We start from the raw sequence: 17,591 nt of genomic DNA, 5'->3' as shown, positions 1-17,591 counted from the left end.
CTGAACCTATTAAACCATGCCGCCTTAGGTGACTGTTTTAGACAATATAAAGCTTTCTTCAATCTGCAAACTTTCCCTCTAGTCTTCTCATCCTTAAACCCTGGAGGAATTTTCATATATACTTATTCTTCCAAGTCATCATGTAGAAAGACATTTTTTATATCAAACTGCTGCAAGTCCCACTCAAGATTTGCTGCACATGACAGCAAAATTTTGATGGTGTTCATTTTAGCAACAGGAGTAAAAGTTTCTTGGTAATCTACCCCATACGTCTGTGTGAAGCCTTTTGCTACTAGTCTGGCCTTATACCTCTCAATTGAACCATTTACTTTATGCTTCACAGTGAACACCCATTTGCATCCAACCGACTTCTTTTCCTGTGGGAGAGTAGCAAGTTCCCATGTCTCATTCCTTGCCAAAGTCTCATTTTTTGCCAAAGCTTTCATCTTCTCCACCATGGCTACCTTCCATTTTGGATCAAGACATGCTTTCTTTCTATCCTGTGGGATAGAAACAGAGGAAATAGACAATAGAAAGGCTCTGTAGGATGGAGACAAAGAATCATAGGAAGTGAAATTAGAGATGGAATGTTTAGTACAGGTTCTGACACCGTTTTTGAGAGCAATAGGAATATCAAGATCATTATCAGAAGAAGGAAGAACAGACTGAGAATTAAAATTAGACTCATCAGGAACCAAAGAAGACTCATCACATATCTCAGGATGTCCAGGAATTGAATCCAGGGATTCTGATTGATCATCAGTCTCATACGATGGCTATATTTGTCTTGTTCCGCCGAGTATATATTCTTAAATCTGGCCTATTCAGTCTCCCTTGAGATTTAGGTGACTCCTCCTGAGTATTATTGTTAGATATAGACTCAAAATCCAAATTCTTCCCCTGAAGTTGAAGATAGGGAGAGGACAAAGATGAAGGGAAAGACACCTCTTCCTTTCTATGCTTTCCCTAAAGAGGTGGATGAAAATAAGATTCAGATTCCTTGAAGGTAATATTCATTCTCACAAAATATTTCTGTGTAGGAGGGTGATAACACCTATACTCCTTCTAAGTACTGTAATAACCAACAAAGACACACTTGAGAGCCCGAGATTCTAATTTCCTACTATTAAGCTTGTGGACAAAGCAGACACACCCAAAGACCTTTGGAGGGACAGTATATGAATTTTTACCATGCAAAACCTTCAATGAACTCTTAAACTCCAATGTTTAAAGTGGCATGCTGTTAATAAGATATGCAGCAAAAAGAATAGTATCCCCCCAGTAAGGTTTAGGAATATTCATAGTAAACATAAGAGATCTAGCAACCTCAAGTAAGTGTCTATTTTTCCTCTCATACACTCCATTTTGTGAATTAGTGTTAACACAACTAGTTTGATGTAAAATCCCATGTGACTTCAAATACTTCTGAAAGACTCTATTTATGTATTCTGTACCATTATCAGTTCTAAGTATTTTAACATGAGCATTAAACTGGGTACTAATCATTTTGTGGAACTGCTGAAAACAAGGAAAAACTTTATTTTTCCCTTTTATTAAATATATCCAAGTTAACTTACTGCATAATCAATAAATGTCATAAACCATCCATAACTCGATAAAGATATAGTTTGAGTAGGCTCCCACACATTAGAATGAATAGTCATAAAAGGAACTGAAGCCTTGTTATTTATTGTAGGATAAGATTGTCTAGTATATTTAACAAACTCACAGGCATTATAAACTAACAATTCAGTTTTGCATTGCTTAAACAAAAAATGATAAAGTTTCTCTAAAACAGTAAATGAAGGATGTCTTAGTCTCTTATGCCACTGGATAATTTCTTCCTCAGCACCCATAGATTGTCTCAACATGGCCCGGCCAACATGATCATTTAGTAGATATAGCCCATCTTGTAGTCTATCACTACCATTCGTTTTCCCTGTCTTTAATTCCTGAAATACACAATGAGTAAAGAAAAATTCAATTTTACAGTTAAGAGTTTTTGTGATAGAACTGACAGCTACAAGGTTAATAAGAAAGCTAGGCACATGTAAAACAGAATTCAGACTTATATTAGGAGTGCATTTAACAGAAGCAGTTTTAAAAACACTAGATAAGGATTCATCTGCAATGCGGACTTTTTCTTTTTCTAAATATGGAGGATAGGATATGAAGTTATTCAAAGAGTCTGTCATATGCTTATTTGCTCCAGAATCTATAACCCAAAAGGAATTATTAAGATTGGTAAGAAAAGCATTATCTGAGTTGACGGAGTTAGAAGAGGCAACTGTAGTGGATTGCGATTCAAGCTGTGATAGCAAACACCTTAAAGTCTGTACCTCTTCATTGGAAAACATTCTAGTAGTAGCAGTATCATTAGAAAGATCCACAGCTTAGAATACATTAGCTTGTGGTCTAGCAGAGCTCATTCGTTTTCCTCTACGCCCTTTGGTTGGGGGACCATGCAATTTCCAACAGTGTTCCTTAGTATGTCGGGTTTTTTCTCAATAGTCACAATGTAGCTGATCTTTATCTGATGGATCGTGCGACTGTTCATGTGAGGAATTAGCAACTAACCCTGCCTTATCAACAGACATAGAATGAATCATGACATTCCTTTTGCCCTCCTCCTGTTAACATAAGAGTAAGTCTGTCTTAAGGTAGGTAAAGGATCCTTACCAAGTACTTGGACCTAAATCTGATCATATTCCACATTTAATCCAGCAAAAAATTCATAGATCCGCTCTTTCTCAACCAACTTCTGGAACTTAACAGCATCATCTGGACATGAGGCCTGAAAGTCCTGGTAGAAACCTAGTTCTTACCATAGACCACTCAACTTTGCATAATACTGAGCAACAGTTAGCTCACCTTGTTTCATACCATGAATCTTATTTCTAAGCTCATACACTTGTGCATCGTTCACAACTTGAGAATAGGTCTCAGAAACTGCACTTTAAATGATTGCTACACTATCCAATAGCAAATACCCATGAGCTATATGAGGTTGCATGGAATTGATGAGCCCATGACATAACAAGAGAGTTCTTTGACTCCCATTGACAGTAGGTAAAACTCGCAGTTTCTGGCTTTTTCTTATTTCCAGTAATATACCCTTGTAGTCCTCTAGCCTGAATGAACAGCAGATATGATCTAGACTACGCCAAAAAATTAATTCCATTCAACTTTACGGGACTAATCTGTAAAGAAGGATTATCACTGACAAAAACCGCCTTTGTTTATGAGATTTCCTTCTTCTCATCAGCCATTTTAGTAAAAAAATAAAAACAAGTACTGTTAAAACAGATACTATATTGAAGAGAGACCTAAAAGTGAAAGTGCAAATTAGGTGAGAGGAATAGGTGGGTTAGAGGCGTAAAAGCCAAGAGAGGAGGAGGCAAGAAGAAACGGCTAGAAAAATTGACTGGAAAAATGTTCATGCCCTGGTTTGTGGAAGATCCGGAGAAGCTTGTGATGGCGCGTGAGCTCACGCGCTAGGCCGGACGGTGATAAGACTCCGGCAGAAGACCGATCTCTGACTGGGCTCTCCACGGGTATGGGTGGTGTCAGTCACATCCCTCCACAATGTTGCCTAAACGCTTACCCACAAAAAATGCAAACCCTAGGTCTGTGTTCTTAAGAACGAAATGCCAAAAAGGTTGGCAAGGCTCTGATACCATGTTGAAATCGGAGGATTGAGAATTTTTGTGTATATTTCACACCAATCAATTGATTTACAATGATTCTAATTTATACACAAAGGCTATAACCTAAATAGGAAAATAATAAAAGGTAATAAATACAAATATCCCTAATTTACAATCTAATTTGCAGCTAATGCCTTAATTAAGGGATTCTAACACCAACACTCCTCTCAAGTTTGTCTATGGATATTACACATGCCCAACTTGTAAATTAAAGTATGGAATTCTCTATTGGTTAGACCTTTAGTAAATACATTGGCTAATTGCTCCTTTGAAGTTGTGTGAGAAATAGTTAATGAACCATCCACTATCTTCTCCTTTATGAAGTGTATCAATCTTTATGTGCTTGGTTTGATCATGTTGAACTGGATTGTGGACAATAGTAATAGTGGTCTTGTTGTCACAGAACAATATAAATCATTTGTTTCTGACAACTTCAACTCTTCCATCAGTTTTCTCAACCACAATAGTTCACAAATGACCTGTGCCAAAGCTCTATACTTTGCTCTTGCACTTTACCTTGCTGTCACATTTTTTTTGGGCTTCCTAAGGGAACTAGATTACCTCCAACAAATGTGTAACAGCTCAGTGTTGACTTTCTATCATTAAGAGATCCAATTTAATCTGCATCTGTAAAGGCTTTTATCTGAAGAATACCATGCTTTGAAAAAAGCAATCCTTTACCTAGTGCAGATTTTAGGTATTTCAAAATACAAAACACCATTTCCAAGTGAGATTCATGGGGATCATGGCATCATGCATATACTGGATCACCATACTAACAGCATAAGTTATATCTGGTCTAGTGTGTGAGAGATATATCAATTTCCCAACTAACCTCTGATATAGTAAACATAAGAGACTGAGGTTCCTCAAGTAAATGTCTATTTTTCCACTCAGACACCCCATTTTGTGCACTAGTATTTACATAACTAGTTTGATGTAATGTACCATTTGAATCCAAATAGGCACGAAAAACTCCATTTATATATTATGTACCATTATCTGTTCTCAAAACTTTAACTTAAACATTAAATTGTGTATAAATCATTTTGTGAAACTGTTAAAAGCAAGAAAATATTTCGTTTTTTTTGCTTTCATCAAATAAATCCAAGTCATTCTAGTGCAACAATCAACAAGGAACCAAACTTTTATTATTTATTGAAGAATAGCAATATCTTATGTGTTTAGCAAGTTCACTAGCATCACAGACTAGTAAATTTAATTTGCATTGTCTAAACAAAGTAGGATATAACCTCTCTAAAACTGAAAAAGATGGATGTCTTAGATGCTTATGCCACTAATGATCTGGTCCTTAGCACTCATAGATTGTCCTAAAAAAGCTTGGTCTATGCTAGGATGCGAGAAACCACAACTGGCATGTAAGAGATACAAGTCGTCTTGTAATCTACCATTGCCAATCGTCTTCCCTGTGTCCAACTCCTGAAATATGCAATGAGTGAGGAAAAAAATAAATTTTGCAATTAAAAGTTTGAGTAATGGAGCTGATAGACAAAATATTAATAGAAAAGTTAGGAACATGAAGAGCAGAAATTAGATTTATCGTGGGAGTCATGGTTTGAAATAACAGTAGTTATGTAACGTAACGACTGTTATTTATAGGTTTTAAAGGCTCATTTATGTGTTACCCCCTTATTTATAGGTGAATCTTGAGTTGTATGTGTGATAGCCATTATGATCGTTACGGGACAATAATGGCCATTATTGACCATTATGTAATGGTAATGGTCGTTATTTCAATTATACTTCTACTACAAATCACATGGAAAAAATATTTTTTCTTCTCTTTTCATTGTCTGCGTGCTTTTTTCTGTCACAGATGCTGTTTCTTTCATATTCCCTCAAATTTTCATCCAAATTTCTCCTTCCTTCTAGAAATCTTTCCCTTATTGTTTTCTAATCTAAATCATCATTAAATATCTCTATTCTCCAAAGCTACTTGGAAAAAGGTGAGTTATTTGTTTTTTGGCTATTTCTTTTCATTATGTGCATTTTTTTATTGCATTTTTGTTGAAGAAAATTATTGTTGATGTTAGATTTGTTATTAAATTTATAGTTTGAAGGATTAGTTTAATGCTAATTATGTCAAAAATGATAGATTTAATATCTTTATTTGATATATTTGTGCTTTTCATATGGTTGTGTATCTTAGTTTTATTAGTGTCTACCAATATCTAGTTTTTTTTTATGAACTTCACAAAATTTTCAAAAAAATTTGTGTAGAGCTAGGCAGTTACTGGCTTGTTTCCTTTACTCGTGACCACAATTTGAAACAATGGTGGGAGTGCAAAGCAATAAAACTTGTTCTAGAAATAATTGCTAAGAATTCGTCCTCTATGCGGATTTTTTCTTTTCCTGAATATGAAGTATAAGTAGAAAATTTATTTAAAAAGCCTGTTATATGTTTGTTTGCTCCAAAATTTATAACCCAAAAGTATTTGTCAAGATTCATGAAAAAAGTATTGCTTGATTTAACAAAATTGGAAGAGACAACGGTAGAAGATTGAGATTCAAGCCAAGACAACAAATGCTTTAGGGATTGAGCTTCTTCATTGAACAAAATTCCCAATATCATTTGTTTCTTCAGAGTAATCCACTATTTCGCACATTCGTTTGTGGTCAGGTCAAGGGTTGGGTAGAGGTGTGACACGAGATAAAGTTGAAAAAAAGCTGGAAAAATGGTCCACCTGCCATGAACAGTGCTGGTGAACAGTGTCTACGAACTGTTTAAATGAACAGTATCTTTGAACTGGTTTGATGAACAGTAAACATAAACAGTATTAAGCCCACCCTAATGAATCGAAAGCTCTGATACCATGATGAAGACCAGAGATTTTGGAGAGAATTATCTAGTGTATTTCTCAATGAATAAAGATATGTATATGCCTCATATATATATATCTACACATTAATCTAGCGTTAGAATAGGAAGCTAAATCTAAGAAAGGAAACAAAAATTAATTACATTGTTACTAGGAATCAGCTATATATAGAAACTAAATTAATTCCTGTACTTGTGGGATTCCAGCATACACTATGCCTTAAATCCAAGCCTCCCTAGAGCCTGCAATGTGGAAAGCCTCATGCAATAGGACACTGTTTTTAGCTTTAATCCTGAATCAAAATGGCCAAGTAAGAAACTACCATAGCTCAGTTTTAAATATATATTTTTTTTCAAAATAATAATCTTATTGGAACAAATTAAAATTTAGTGACTTTTATGCGACAAATTGATGCTTAGTGACCATGGATGAAATTAAGACCCTTCTTTATGCTTGGAAGATCATTCTTTTATATATGTGCCCATTATTTGACAAGCAAAATGACTTTTACAAATCTTCTTTCTTTGTTTATTCTTTCAACTATAACTGCTATATTTCTGGTATTTATGTTTACTTGAATATTTATTATCATCAACTGGCATTCTATCATTTTATTGCAGAACTTTTCTGCTCAGTTGAATACTTATTCTTTTATATATGTGCCTATTATTTGACAAGCAAAATAACTTTTACAAAATCTTCTGTCTTTGTTTATACTTTCAACTCTAAGTGTTATATTTCTGGTATTTATGTTTACTTGAATATTTATTATCATCAACTGGCATTCTATTATTTTATTGCAGAACTTTTCTGCTCAGTTGGAGAGAGATATCTTATCATCAGGTAGTAAATAAGGTTCAAAATCTGGTAATATCAATTAGTTTTGCTTTTCTTTTGGTGTGTAATCCAGTGGGAAGCCCCAATCTTCATATTATTCTTGAGGTCCTCTTTTTTTTAATTTTTTATTTTACTTTTTCTTAAAACTACTACTACCACTATTGTTATTAATATTTATCCATGGGGAAGAAAGAATGGTGCCTTGGAATTGTTGAGATGTTCATTTGGATTCACTTTCTCTATTTTACTTTCATGACAAATTCATTGGTTATTCATTTATTATTTATTTTGACGTTTCAAATACATATTCAGTTTCTTTCCACTATTTAAAGATTCTTAATCAATGACTTGAAAATTTGAATCAGACATGGCAGCATTCAAAGCAGCTAATCCCGATGCCATTTTTGAAGATTTTATTCGGTGGCATTCTCCTGGAGATTGGGAGAATGATAAGACAGAAAGAAGTGGACCATCCAGAAACTTAATGGATGGTTTGAAGGATGATTGGCCTCCTCGAGGCCGACTTTCACAACGAATGTCTGAGCGCGGAAACCTATGGCGAAAAATTTGGAATGATGCACCTGCTTTACCTGCTTATGAGCAGAAACCACTTTTGGATCCAAATCGAGAAGGAGAGAAGGTTCTTTTTTGGTTTTCTTTCTCTATTTTTTTTAATCCCATTTTTCTGCTACTAAAAAGGAAATGAAATTAAATATAATTGTTTTTTTTTTTAAAGGCTTAATGATAAAAAAAAAGCCGTTTAATATTTGTGTCTTGTCAATTTATTAACAACTTTTAATTTTGACAATTTTATTTCAATTGCCCACGTAGTTCTATTTCTAACTTTTTCCGACACAACCTTGAACTCGATTTTCTGATTGATCCATGGCCACACATGACAATCTGACCCCCAACACTACCAACAACTCTTTCAAAGTTTTATCTTGACACCCGTAGTGCATAAAAAAAAAAAAAAATGAAGGTTGGGAGGTGGAGGTGCTGTTGTTGGTGGCAGTGGTGATGTTAGATGGTGATGGGCGGCTGTGAATCAGACTGAAAATGGAGTTGATGGTTTAGTTGGAAAAATAAAAATATGAATATAATTGGAACTATGTTTGAAAATTCGGATAAAGTTGCCAAAATTAAAAACTGTGGATAAAATTGAAAAATCTCTAAAAGGTTTGGCTTTTTTTGGCCATTAGTCCTTCTATTCTTCTAAGAAATTTGTATTTTGAGGTTGTGTAGCAAGTTAATGGGTCAATGAGGAGATGATCAGTAGATGTATACACTTTGTGAATGATGTAAACAATCCAGGAAGTGTTCAATTTCAAATTTGTTTATACGTAGCTCTTCTAATTGTGCTGCAAACTTGTAACCGTTCCAAAAAATTTTCGTCTAGACTGAGGCTTGACATGAACACATTCAGCAAAGCAAAGTTATAAGGTAGTTTTACCGTGATAAAAATAGTTGATATGCTTCCTTGGTCTAAAGCCTTAGGATGAGTAATTTTAGGGTTTGAAGTGAAGGTAAGGGATATACTTTCAGTTGAGAATAATTGTTGCTTGCGTTTCTCAAATCTGAAGAAAGTGAAACTTAATACTGCATTTTCAAATGCCATTGGGCTAGTTGTCCAAATGATCAAGTATTTACCTAGTAGTGCAAAAGGTTAGGGTAACTATATTATTCTTCTTACCTTTCTCTGAATCAGAATTGCTTTCTTGCCAAGTTTAAACCTAGTTCAATGCTAGGCCATATGTATGCCATCAAGTTCTTGCTTAGATCAAGCTTAAGCTTGTATTGTATTTTTTACTAATTTACTCTGCCCCATTCCTTGAGCACTTCCATAATTTTCGAGCACCAACTAGTGTTTGCTTGCTTGTAAGATTATTGGAATAATGATCAAACCCATACATTACATTTGTTTAGGAGACTAGGACCAGAAGTGAGCTTTCATATTGTTGCATCACACGTCTTGCAATGAAAGTATACAACAACAACAACTAAGTCTTAATCCCAAACTATTTAGGGTTGGTTATATGGATTATTCTTTGTCATTTAGCTCTGTTTGCAGCCAGTTATGTATAAAAAATTCAGGGATTGTAAATCTTTTGAAAGTACTTGCAATGAAATTATATCCATGTCTTTCGGTATGTTCCCTTTTAGTCTGACTCAGACTATGGAGGACAGCCTATTGCTGTCTGGTGACTCTTTTTGAAAAGTGCTATTTTTACTTGCTCTCCTACTAGTGCTATGAGTGAGGTACTGGACTTTTGGGCTATTGGCCCCATGGTAATGCTATGTGTTTATTTGTGCCTTTATTTTCATCAGAAGACGCATTGTTTTTTTGGATCTTTATTTTGACCGATCAATTCAACTGGAACTCCACAGATCCTTCATTACCTGGAGACATTAAGACCCCATCAACTGCTAGAGCAAATGGTTTGTACTGCCTTTAGAGCATCAGCTGACACACTGAATCAGACTAATTTTGGAGGGTTGAAGCAGATGACAATGAAAATCGAGCAGCTTTACCTTACTTTGGCATCTGTGTTGAAGGATTTACAAAGTAAATTCTCGTCATTTTTTTCTTGTTATCTCACTGCAAATTTACACTCTTTGTGAGCATTTTTTGGAAACTTACTATCCTTCTATGTGTCAGCAAATAGTATATCTGGCAACAGTGAGACTATCGAAGACCTAAGACGGCTGTGTGTCATCTTTGAACATGTTGAGAAGTTACTTACTCTTGCAGCTTCTCTTCATCGCAAGTTCATTCAAGCACCACGTCTTTCTGCAGATATCTTCACTGACTACTATAACTTTTATCTTCCAAGAATGGGAACAGGCTCCTCAGATGTCAATGAAAAGGTGAACTGTCTCTATTCTATACTAAATTTTGTTTGTATTTGCAATTTAACACAGTAGGTAGCTCAATCTGTCTTCTCCCTCAAGTGAAACATATATTTAAATTTGAAAAGTCAACTTATTCATGGATTTTTTCATTATCATATTCGGTTAAAAATGTTGGAAGCTTTCAAATTTATACTAGTAATTTGAAAATTGATTTTTTGCATTGAATGAAATTTCAAAATTACTTGAAGTACAACCTAACATGGAATTTACTGTCTTGTATTATTGACTGAGGTTGAGAACTTAGATCATAATTCTTCAAAACACAAATATCCTTAATATAGTTTTTAATGGCTTCACTTAGGAGTTCAATAAGAAGCAGTACGTAAGAATGCAGGAGAGACAAATTGTATCAGATATGTTTACACCACCTACTCCTAACCAGTCATGGAGAAAAGTACTAAGCATGGGTAATCTTCTCAACGGGCATGAGCCGATTGCCAGGGAAATTATATTTTCTATGCGCGATAGCATGAACAATCATCATTATGCTGCCCAAACTCCAAAGGACTTCAAAGAAGAAATAGAGACATATAGAATGTACACATGTGGAACCTCAAATGATCTTCGTGTAGCACTTTCTGTTACCTCATTTGATTAATTTTTGGTGATTTACATATTAAATATTGTCTTTGTTTTGATTGGATTTCCCAGAATTCATCTCAAGTGGTATTGTTTTGGCATACGCTTAAAATTGTGATAATATGAAGTATGGTATTTGAATAGAATGAATTTTCAATTCATATTTTAATAGCTTTTTTGACGTAGATAAATTTTTTAAAGTTTTCATTTAATGCCCTACCAAGTATGCTCCTAAATTGTTCATGGTTTATTATTGGGCTCGAATTCGAAACCTAATCAGTCTTGGAGATGATTACAATACAATTGGGTCAGAATTCATTGGTGTATTATGTTTGATTATGTTGATTGGGAATCGCAGCATGATTTATAATTTTTTATGAGAATATGCTAATGTAGTAGGCTTAAATATTTGGTTGTTTTGGCTTTTCTCCAACTTCATAAGGTGAAACAACACAATGGAGGCAAAGCAAAGTCGTATATTAAGGTCTTTTCATATGATACGAAGGGTCGATATGAAAATTGGTTCGAATGGTTGGGTTGGATTAGATTATTTAGGTTATTTGTTAGGTTGAATTGGGTCTAAATTTTTTAATTCATTGTCGACATTTAAAAAAAAAAAAAAAGAAATAGTTCAATTTTTAGGTATTTGAAAATGGTGAAAATACTTTATTATTTTAAAAATAACAAAATTGAATTTTTATTTATTGCATTTACCCTTCTATTTGATTAATAAGTCTTCATTTCTACTAATATCAAAATCCATGATTTGAGAAGCAAATCAAGTCAAGAATCATCATTTATTTATTTATTTTATGACAAAGAAAGAAATCTCTATATCCAATAATTCAATACATCACAAAGAAAATGACCCAACCATAGTATGTGGGAGCACAAAGATAAAAGTGGTGGGTGGGATGCTATTTATTAAATATTTCAGAGACGTGTGTGATGAGCATGCGCTTCCTGCAATAATTGTTTTTTTTTTTCCCTTTTTTTTTTAATTCAACATATCTCACAGTGAAAGAAGAAAAAAAATTAAAATTTAATTCTGATAACGTAAAGAGGAATTGCTGGGCTCAAGAGAAGAGAAAGCCCATGTGAGAGAAAAAGAAAAATAGTATATCAAGCCCAACCTATTTACTCAATCCTGCTTCCAGTTGATTCGTCCAGCTTCTATAACAAATGACACGAGAAACTGAAATGGAATCAATCAGCTGGCAAGAGCTACAAATCAGGAATATTGTTCTGCATGTGACCAATAGGATAATTGTAAATATGAGCTGTATTCTAGATCATTCTTTTTCTTGTATATATACACTCTGTATAGCAACGATTCACATATGAGAAAATACATTTTTTCTTCATTTTCTGCTCTGTTTTAATGGAAGAAAGCTTCTTCCTCATCTTTTTTTATTCTCTATTCATGGTATCAGAGCAGTAACGATCGCGCTTCTGTAATATTGTTTAACACTTCCTCTTTTTTTTTTTATATTTTATTTATTTTTTTTTTGTATTTCTCTTGCTGTTGCTTCATCATGGCCGAAAATTCCAAGAAAGTGATGCAGCATGATCAACTTTCCCTGCTTAACTTTGACCACCCAGGCGTGTCGCTGGTTAATGTCCCTCTATCTTACCTGAAGCCAGTCAATGTTAATTGCATTGGGGGCCAAAGACAAACTTTGTTTTGTTAATGATGAATGCTAGAAACCGGAGGATGGATCTCCAGAGTCTGAGAAATGGCTCAAGGTTGATAGCATGGTCATTTCATAGATCTTAAGCTCGATGTCAAAAGAAATAGTTACAGCTTTTCTATAAGTGTCATCAGCTAAAAATCTCTGGGAAGAACTTGCTCAGAGATTTAGTGTATGCAATGGACCGTTGTTGTATCAAATCAACAGAGAATTATGCTCACTCAGTCAAGGTAATATGCCACTTATAACTTACTTTACTAAACAAGTTGTGGGATGAGTTAGCTTGCCTTAAACCATTCCCAGTATGTGAATGTGGAGCATCAAAAGAAATTTACTAAAATGGAAGAAAACACCAAAATGATTCTGTTTCTTATGGGATTGAACCTTTCATATGACCATGTCCGAAATGGAACCAAATTCTTTTAATGGAACCATTCCCACCTATCAACAAAGCCTACTCCATGGTCCTGCAAGTTGAAACACAAAGAGAGGTTAATACTTTTACAATTGATAACATAAGAGTCTTCTATTGCCAGGATGGCCAAGGGACCAGCACTTAAGAAACATTATGAAGGCGGCAAGAATCAATTTAAGAAAAGAGATGGGCTCAAGAAGGAAGATAAATGCTGTGAGCATTGCAAGACCACTGGACACTTAAAGGAGAGCTGCTTTAAAATCATTGGGTACCCAGAATGGTTCAAACAAAGAAAGGCCCAAACCATCTGCTAATCTTGCTGATAGTACTTCTCTAGAAGAAACAACAAATGAACCTGCAGGGCACATCAAACAACCTGATGAATGGAACAATGAAGCCCCTTACCAACTTAATTCAACAAGAGGTTATGAAAGCATTGAAAGGTAAAATGATTCACGAAGCTGGCTGTGTGGATTTCCCTAGGTTCACTGGTAAGAATTCCAATACTTCTGCATCATATAAATATGGTAATTAGATTATTGACAGTGGTGTAACCACTGATATGTGTTGTGATTGAAAATTATTCACCAATTTCACACAACAAAAGACCTCCAGCCATGTTCACCTACCTGGTGGAACCACAAAAGTAATCACACACATGGGCACAACAAATTTACATCCACATTTATAATTGAAAAATGTAATTTATGTTCAAGAATTCAAACACAACTTGTTATACATTTCTCAGCTATCCAAAGATTCCCATATTCATGTTCTCTTCGCTAATAACTATCGTTATGTCCAGGACCCTTGGAGTAGGAAATTACTAGCTATTGGAAGGATGGACAGAGGATTATATAAGCTAACCACCGATTCGTTCAACCAAGTTCAACCTCCTTTTGTGTCCACTCCATCTAATGACTTATATCAGCAATCAAATAATTGTATTGAATCCTTAAACGTAACCAGTAGTACCTGTGATTGCTATCTATGGCACATGAGGCTCGGACATGCTTCTGAGTCTAAACTTACTCATATTGTTGATATAAAGTACAGTGAAGAAAAATTTGATTGTGGAATTTGTCCTTTGGCCAAACAACAAAGGCTACCTTTTCTTGCAAGTACCACCAATAGCTCAACCGTATTTCAACTATTGCATCTTTGACTTATGAGGCCCATACGGAACTAAATATCTGCAAGGGCATCTTACTTTTTAACCATTGTGGATGATCATAGCAGATCAACCTGGACATATTTACTAGCCGATAAATCTCAAGTACCCTCCACCATAACCACATTCTTAAACCTCATTGAAAATCATTTTCACACCACTGTCAAAACCGTTCGGATAGACAACAGATCTGAGTTTCTCAATCATGAATGTGAGGAACGTTTACCCAAAAAGGCATTCTGCATCAAAAGACTTGCACCTATACTCCCCAACAAAAAGGGGTAGTCAAAAGAAAACATAAAAATTTGCTCTAGGTTGCACGGGCCCTTTTGTTTCAATCACATCTGCCGCAAAAATTCTGGGGATACACCATTCTTCATGCCACCTACATCATAAATCGATTGCCCACTGCAGTCCTTAATTGGAAAAGCCCATATGAAATTCTTCACTCTAAACCACCTGACTACCAACTACTCAAAACCTTTGGATGCCTGTGTTATGGCACCAACACCAAACCATCCAAAACAAAATTTGAGCCAAAAGCAATTAAAAGCATTTATTTGGGACATGCTACAGGCTATAAGACTCACAAACTCATGGATTTGCAGACCAACATTATTTATATGTCCAAAAACGTAAAGTTTTATGAACACATATTTCCCTACCAATTTGTTCACCAACCCCAAATACCTGCTCCTTATCCTGTCCCTGAAGATGACATCGCTAAGCTCACTCATGATACCACACTGCTAATAGACACCACCACTACTATCCCAGTTCCACCAACAAGAAAAAGCACGAGGACTTATGTACCACCTACCTGGTTCAACAATTATGTGGCTACTGTCAACATCAGTCCATCCTTCCCATATATCGGCAGTAATTCTCCTAGTTCAAAGACATTCAGGTAAGCTTGACAATCATCCTTTTCAATTTTTCAATATTTGTTTCGATCACAATCACCTTGAATTTGTTGCATCGGTATCATTAGCTCAAGAACCTATTTATATGAGCAAGCAAAGATGGACCCAAATTGGGCACTAGTGATGAAACAAGAACTTGATGCACTGGAGATTAATCAAACGTGGGATTTGGTTCATTACCTCACACATAAAAGACCCATTGAATCAAAATGGGTTTTTAGAATCAAGCACACACAAGATGGCAGTGTAGATTGATACAAAGCATGCCTCGTCGCAAAAGGCTTCAATAAACTTGAAAGCATTGATTACAAAGATAGCTTCAACCCTGTAGCCAAATTGGTCACAGTTCGACTATTTTTAGCAATTGCGACTGCTCAAAATTAGCCCCTCCATTAAATCGATATCAACAATGCTTATCTCCACGGGTCCATTGATGAAGAGCTTTACATGTTGCCACCACCCAGATACATAAAAGCCAAAGAAGGACAAGTCTGTAAGCTAAAAAAATCATTGCACAGCCTAATGCAAGCTGGCCGCCAATGGAATAAGGAGTTCACTTCAAAATTACTTCAGTTTGGCTTCGTTTAGTGCCCTCACGATCACCGCTTATTTACTCGAGGAACTGGAGAACATTTCCTTGCCCTGATAGTTTATGTTGATGACGTATTGATTATGGGCCCTTACAAAGCTGATATTTCTAGCACTAAGACATTCCTTGATTGAACTTTTACAATCAAGGATGTGGGAATTGCAAAGTTCTTCCTAGGGTTGGAAATTGCTCATTCCACTGCAAGTATATACGTTAGCCACAAGAAATATATTCTGGATATCTTAAAAGACCTTGGTATATGCAATGCAAAAACAGCTCAAGTACTTCTCCCACGAGGCATGAAACTTTCCTTCGAGACTAGTGACATCCTTCCGGCTTTAGACAAATATAGAAGGCACATTGGAAAATTATTGTATCTCAATCTTACTCAACCAGATATTGCATTTTCTGTTCAGCAACTTAGTCAATACATGCAGTGCCTTTGACAACTCCATTGGAATGCTGCCATCCATGTCCTACGATACCTTAAAGGGTGTCCTGGGAAAGGGCTATTCTTTGCTGTAAATAATGGCAACAATGAATTAACAGCCTTTTGCGATGCCGATTGGGCCTTCTGCACTGAAACTCGAAGATCAGTGATAGGTTTTTGCATATTTCTTGGCAAATCTCTTATCTCATGGAAATCTAAAAGTAGTCGACTGTAGGTCGATTTTCTGCCGAGTCTAAATATAGAAGTATGGCCTCCATAGTTTATGAAATTCAATGGTTGTCCTACCTGCTTCAAACATTTCAGATATCAATTTCTCTTTCTATCTCCTTGTATTGCGACAATCGAGCAGCTGACGAAAGGATTTGTTAAACCCCAGCACATACCAGCTCAAGATCAACTAGCCGATGTATTCACAAAGAGCTTAAGAGCACCTTTTTTATCTACTCTTGTGTCCAAGCAGGGATTAATTGAGCTCATCGCTTCCCCAATCTCTAGCTTGAGGGGGGGCTGATGACATAAAGAGGAATTGCTGGGCTCAATCGAGCCCAGCCCATTTACTCAATCCTGCTTCTAGTTGCTTCATCCAGCTTCTACAGCAAATGACATGAGAAACTGAAATGGAATCAATCAGCTGGAAAGAGCTACAAATCAGGAATATTGTTCTGCATTTAACCAATAGGAGAATTGTAAATATGAGCTATATTCTAAATCATTCTTTTTCTTATATGTATAAACTCTGTATAGCAACGATTCACATATGATAAAATATATTTTCTCTTCATTTTCTGCTCTGTTTTAACGGAAGAAAGCTTCTTCCTCATCTTTTTTTTTTTTTTTTTTTTTTATTCTCTGTTTTGATTTGATAATTAAAAAATTTGTTTGTAAGATTGGTTATATTTGTGAGTGCATGAGTCAGTTTACCTTTAGCCATTTTTAACCATTAACGCGGTGTCTACTTTAATTATTGAGCACAACTAATAATTGATATATATTTAATAAATATTTTAAAAAAGCATTTGATAGTTAATAGGATATTGATCATTGCCTTTTTTATCAGCTCTAATTATAAATATGTTCTTAAATTACTGTATACTACTTTAGTATTTGACAAAAATGCACATTATATTTTCTTTAACCCTTACGTGTTGGATGAATTAAGTATTTTTGTAACATCTCCTACCCGATTTACAATGAAACTGAGCAAAGGAATGCCACATCCAGTGAACAAAGCACCTAAACTTGTATTTGAATAATTTACTTAATTTATGTTTACTTAAAATTTTTAATCATAAATTTCAAAGGGAAAAATTGCAAAGGTTTCTCCTAAACTTTTAACATTCACCTGTTAAAAATCATATTTTCAATTTCAACAATATTGATAATAAACTCTTATCATACTTGTAATCAAATTCATTTCCTCATCATATGTAAATATTTACATAACATATATTTAGACATAAATTTATAAATGTGAC

The 17,591-nt window shown here is 35.0% G+C and overlaps 1 protein-coding gene and 1 long non-coding RNA gene across 6 annotated transcripts in view; both read left to right on the top strand.

The window, feature by feature from the left end:
* The window catches only part of LOC110636792 (uncharacterized), a 28,012-nt gene extending 16,967 nt beyond the window's left edge, over nucleotides 1-11,045 (top strand). For 4 of the 5 annotated variants that reach the window (XM_021786638.2, XM_021786636.2, XM_021786637.2 and 1 more), the window contains exons 19-23: nucleotides 7,351-7,390; nucleotides 7,750-8,024; nucleotides 9,773-9,950; nucleotides 10,044-10,252; nucleotides 10,599-11,045. In XM_021786638.2, coding sequence (XP_021642330.2) covers nucleotides 7,351-7,390; nucleotides 7,750-8,024; nucleotides 9,773-9,950; nucleotides 10,044-10,252; nucleotides 10,599-10,895 — 999 coding nt within the window. In that variant the 3' untranslated portion in view covers nucleotides 10,896-11,045. Of the gene's footprint in view, nucleotides 1-7,350; nucleotides 7,391-7,749; nucleotides 8,025-9,772; nucleotides 9,951-10,043; nucleotides 10,253-10,598 lie in introns of those variants that run through there. The other variant, XM_058138217.1, reaches the window with a different exon arrangement.
* Nucleotides 11,046-12,078: 1,033 nt separating this feature from the next.
* On the top strand, nucleotides 12,079-14,158 carry LOC110636794 (uncharacterized). Its single transcript, XR_009144974.1, has 2 exons — nucleotides 12,079-13,473; nucleotides 13,788-14,158. It is a non-coding gene; the product is annotated as an uncharacterized LOC110636794 (long non-coding RNA).
* Nucleotides 14,159-17,591: the final 3,433 nt, after the last annotated feature.

This window comes from Hevea brasiliensis, chromosome 16 (assembly GCF_030052815.1).
Source record: "Hevea brasiliensis isolate MT/VB/25A 57/8 chromosome 16, ASM3005281v1, whole genome shotgun sequence".
Classification (NCBI taxonomy): domain Eukaryota; kingdom Viridiplantae; phylum Streptophyta; class Magnoliopsida; order Malpighiales; family Euphorbiaceae; genus Hevea; species Hevea brasiliensis.
The sequence above is the reverse complement of the archived record's forward strand: the minus strand, read 5'-3'. Positions and strand labels throughout refer to the sequence as shown.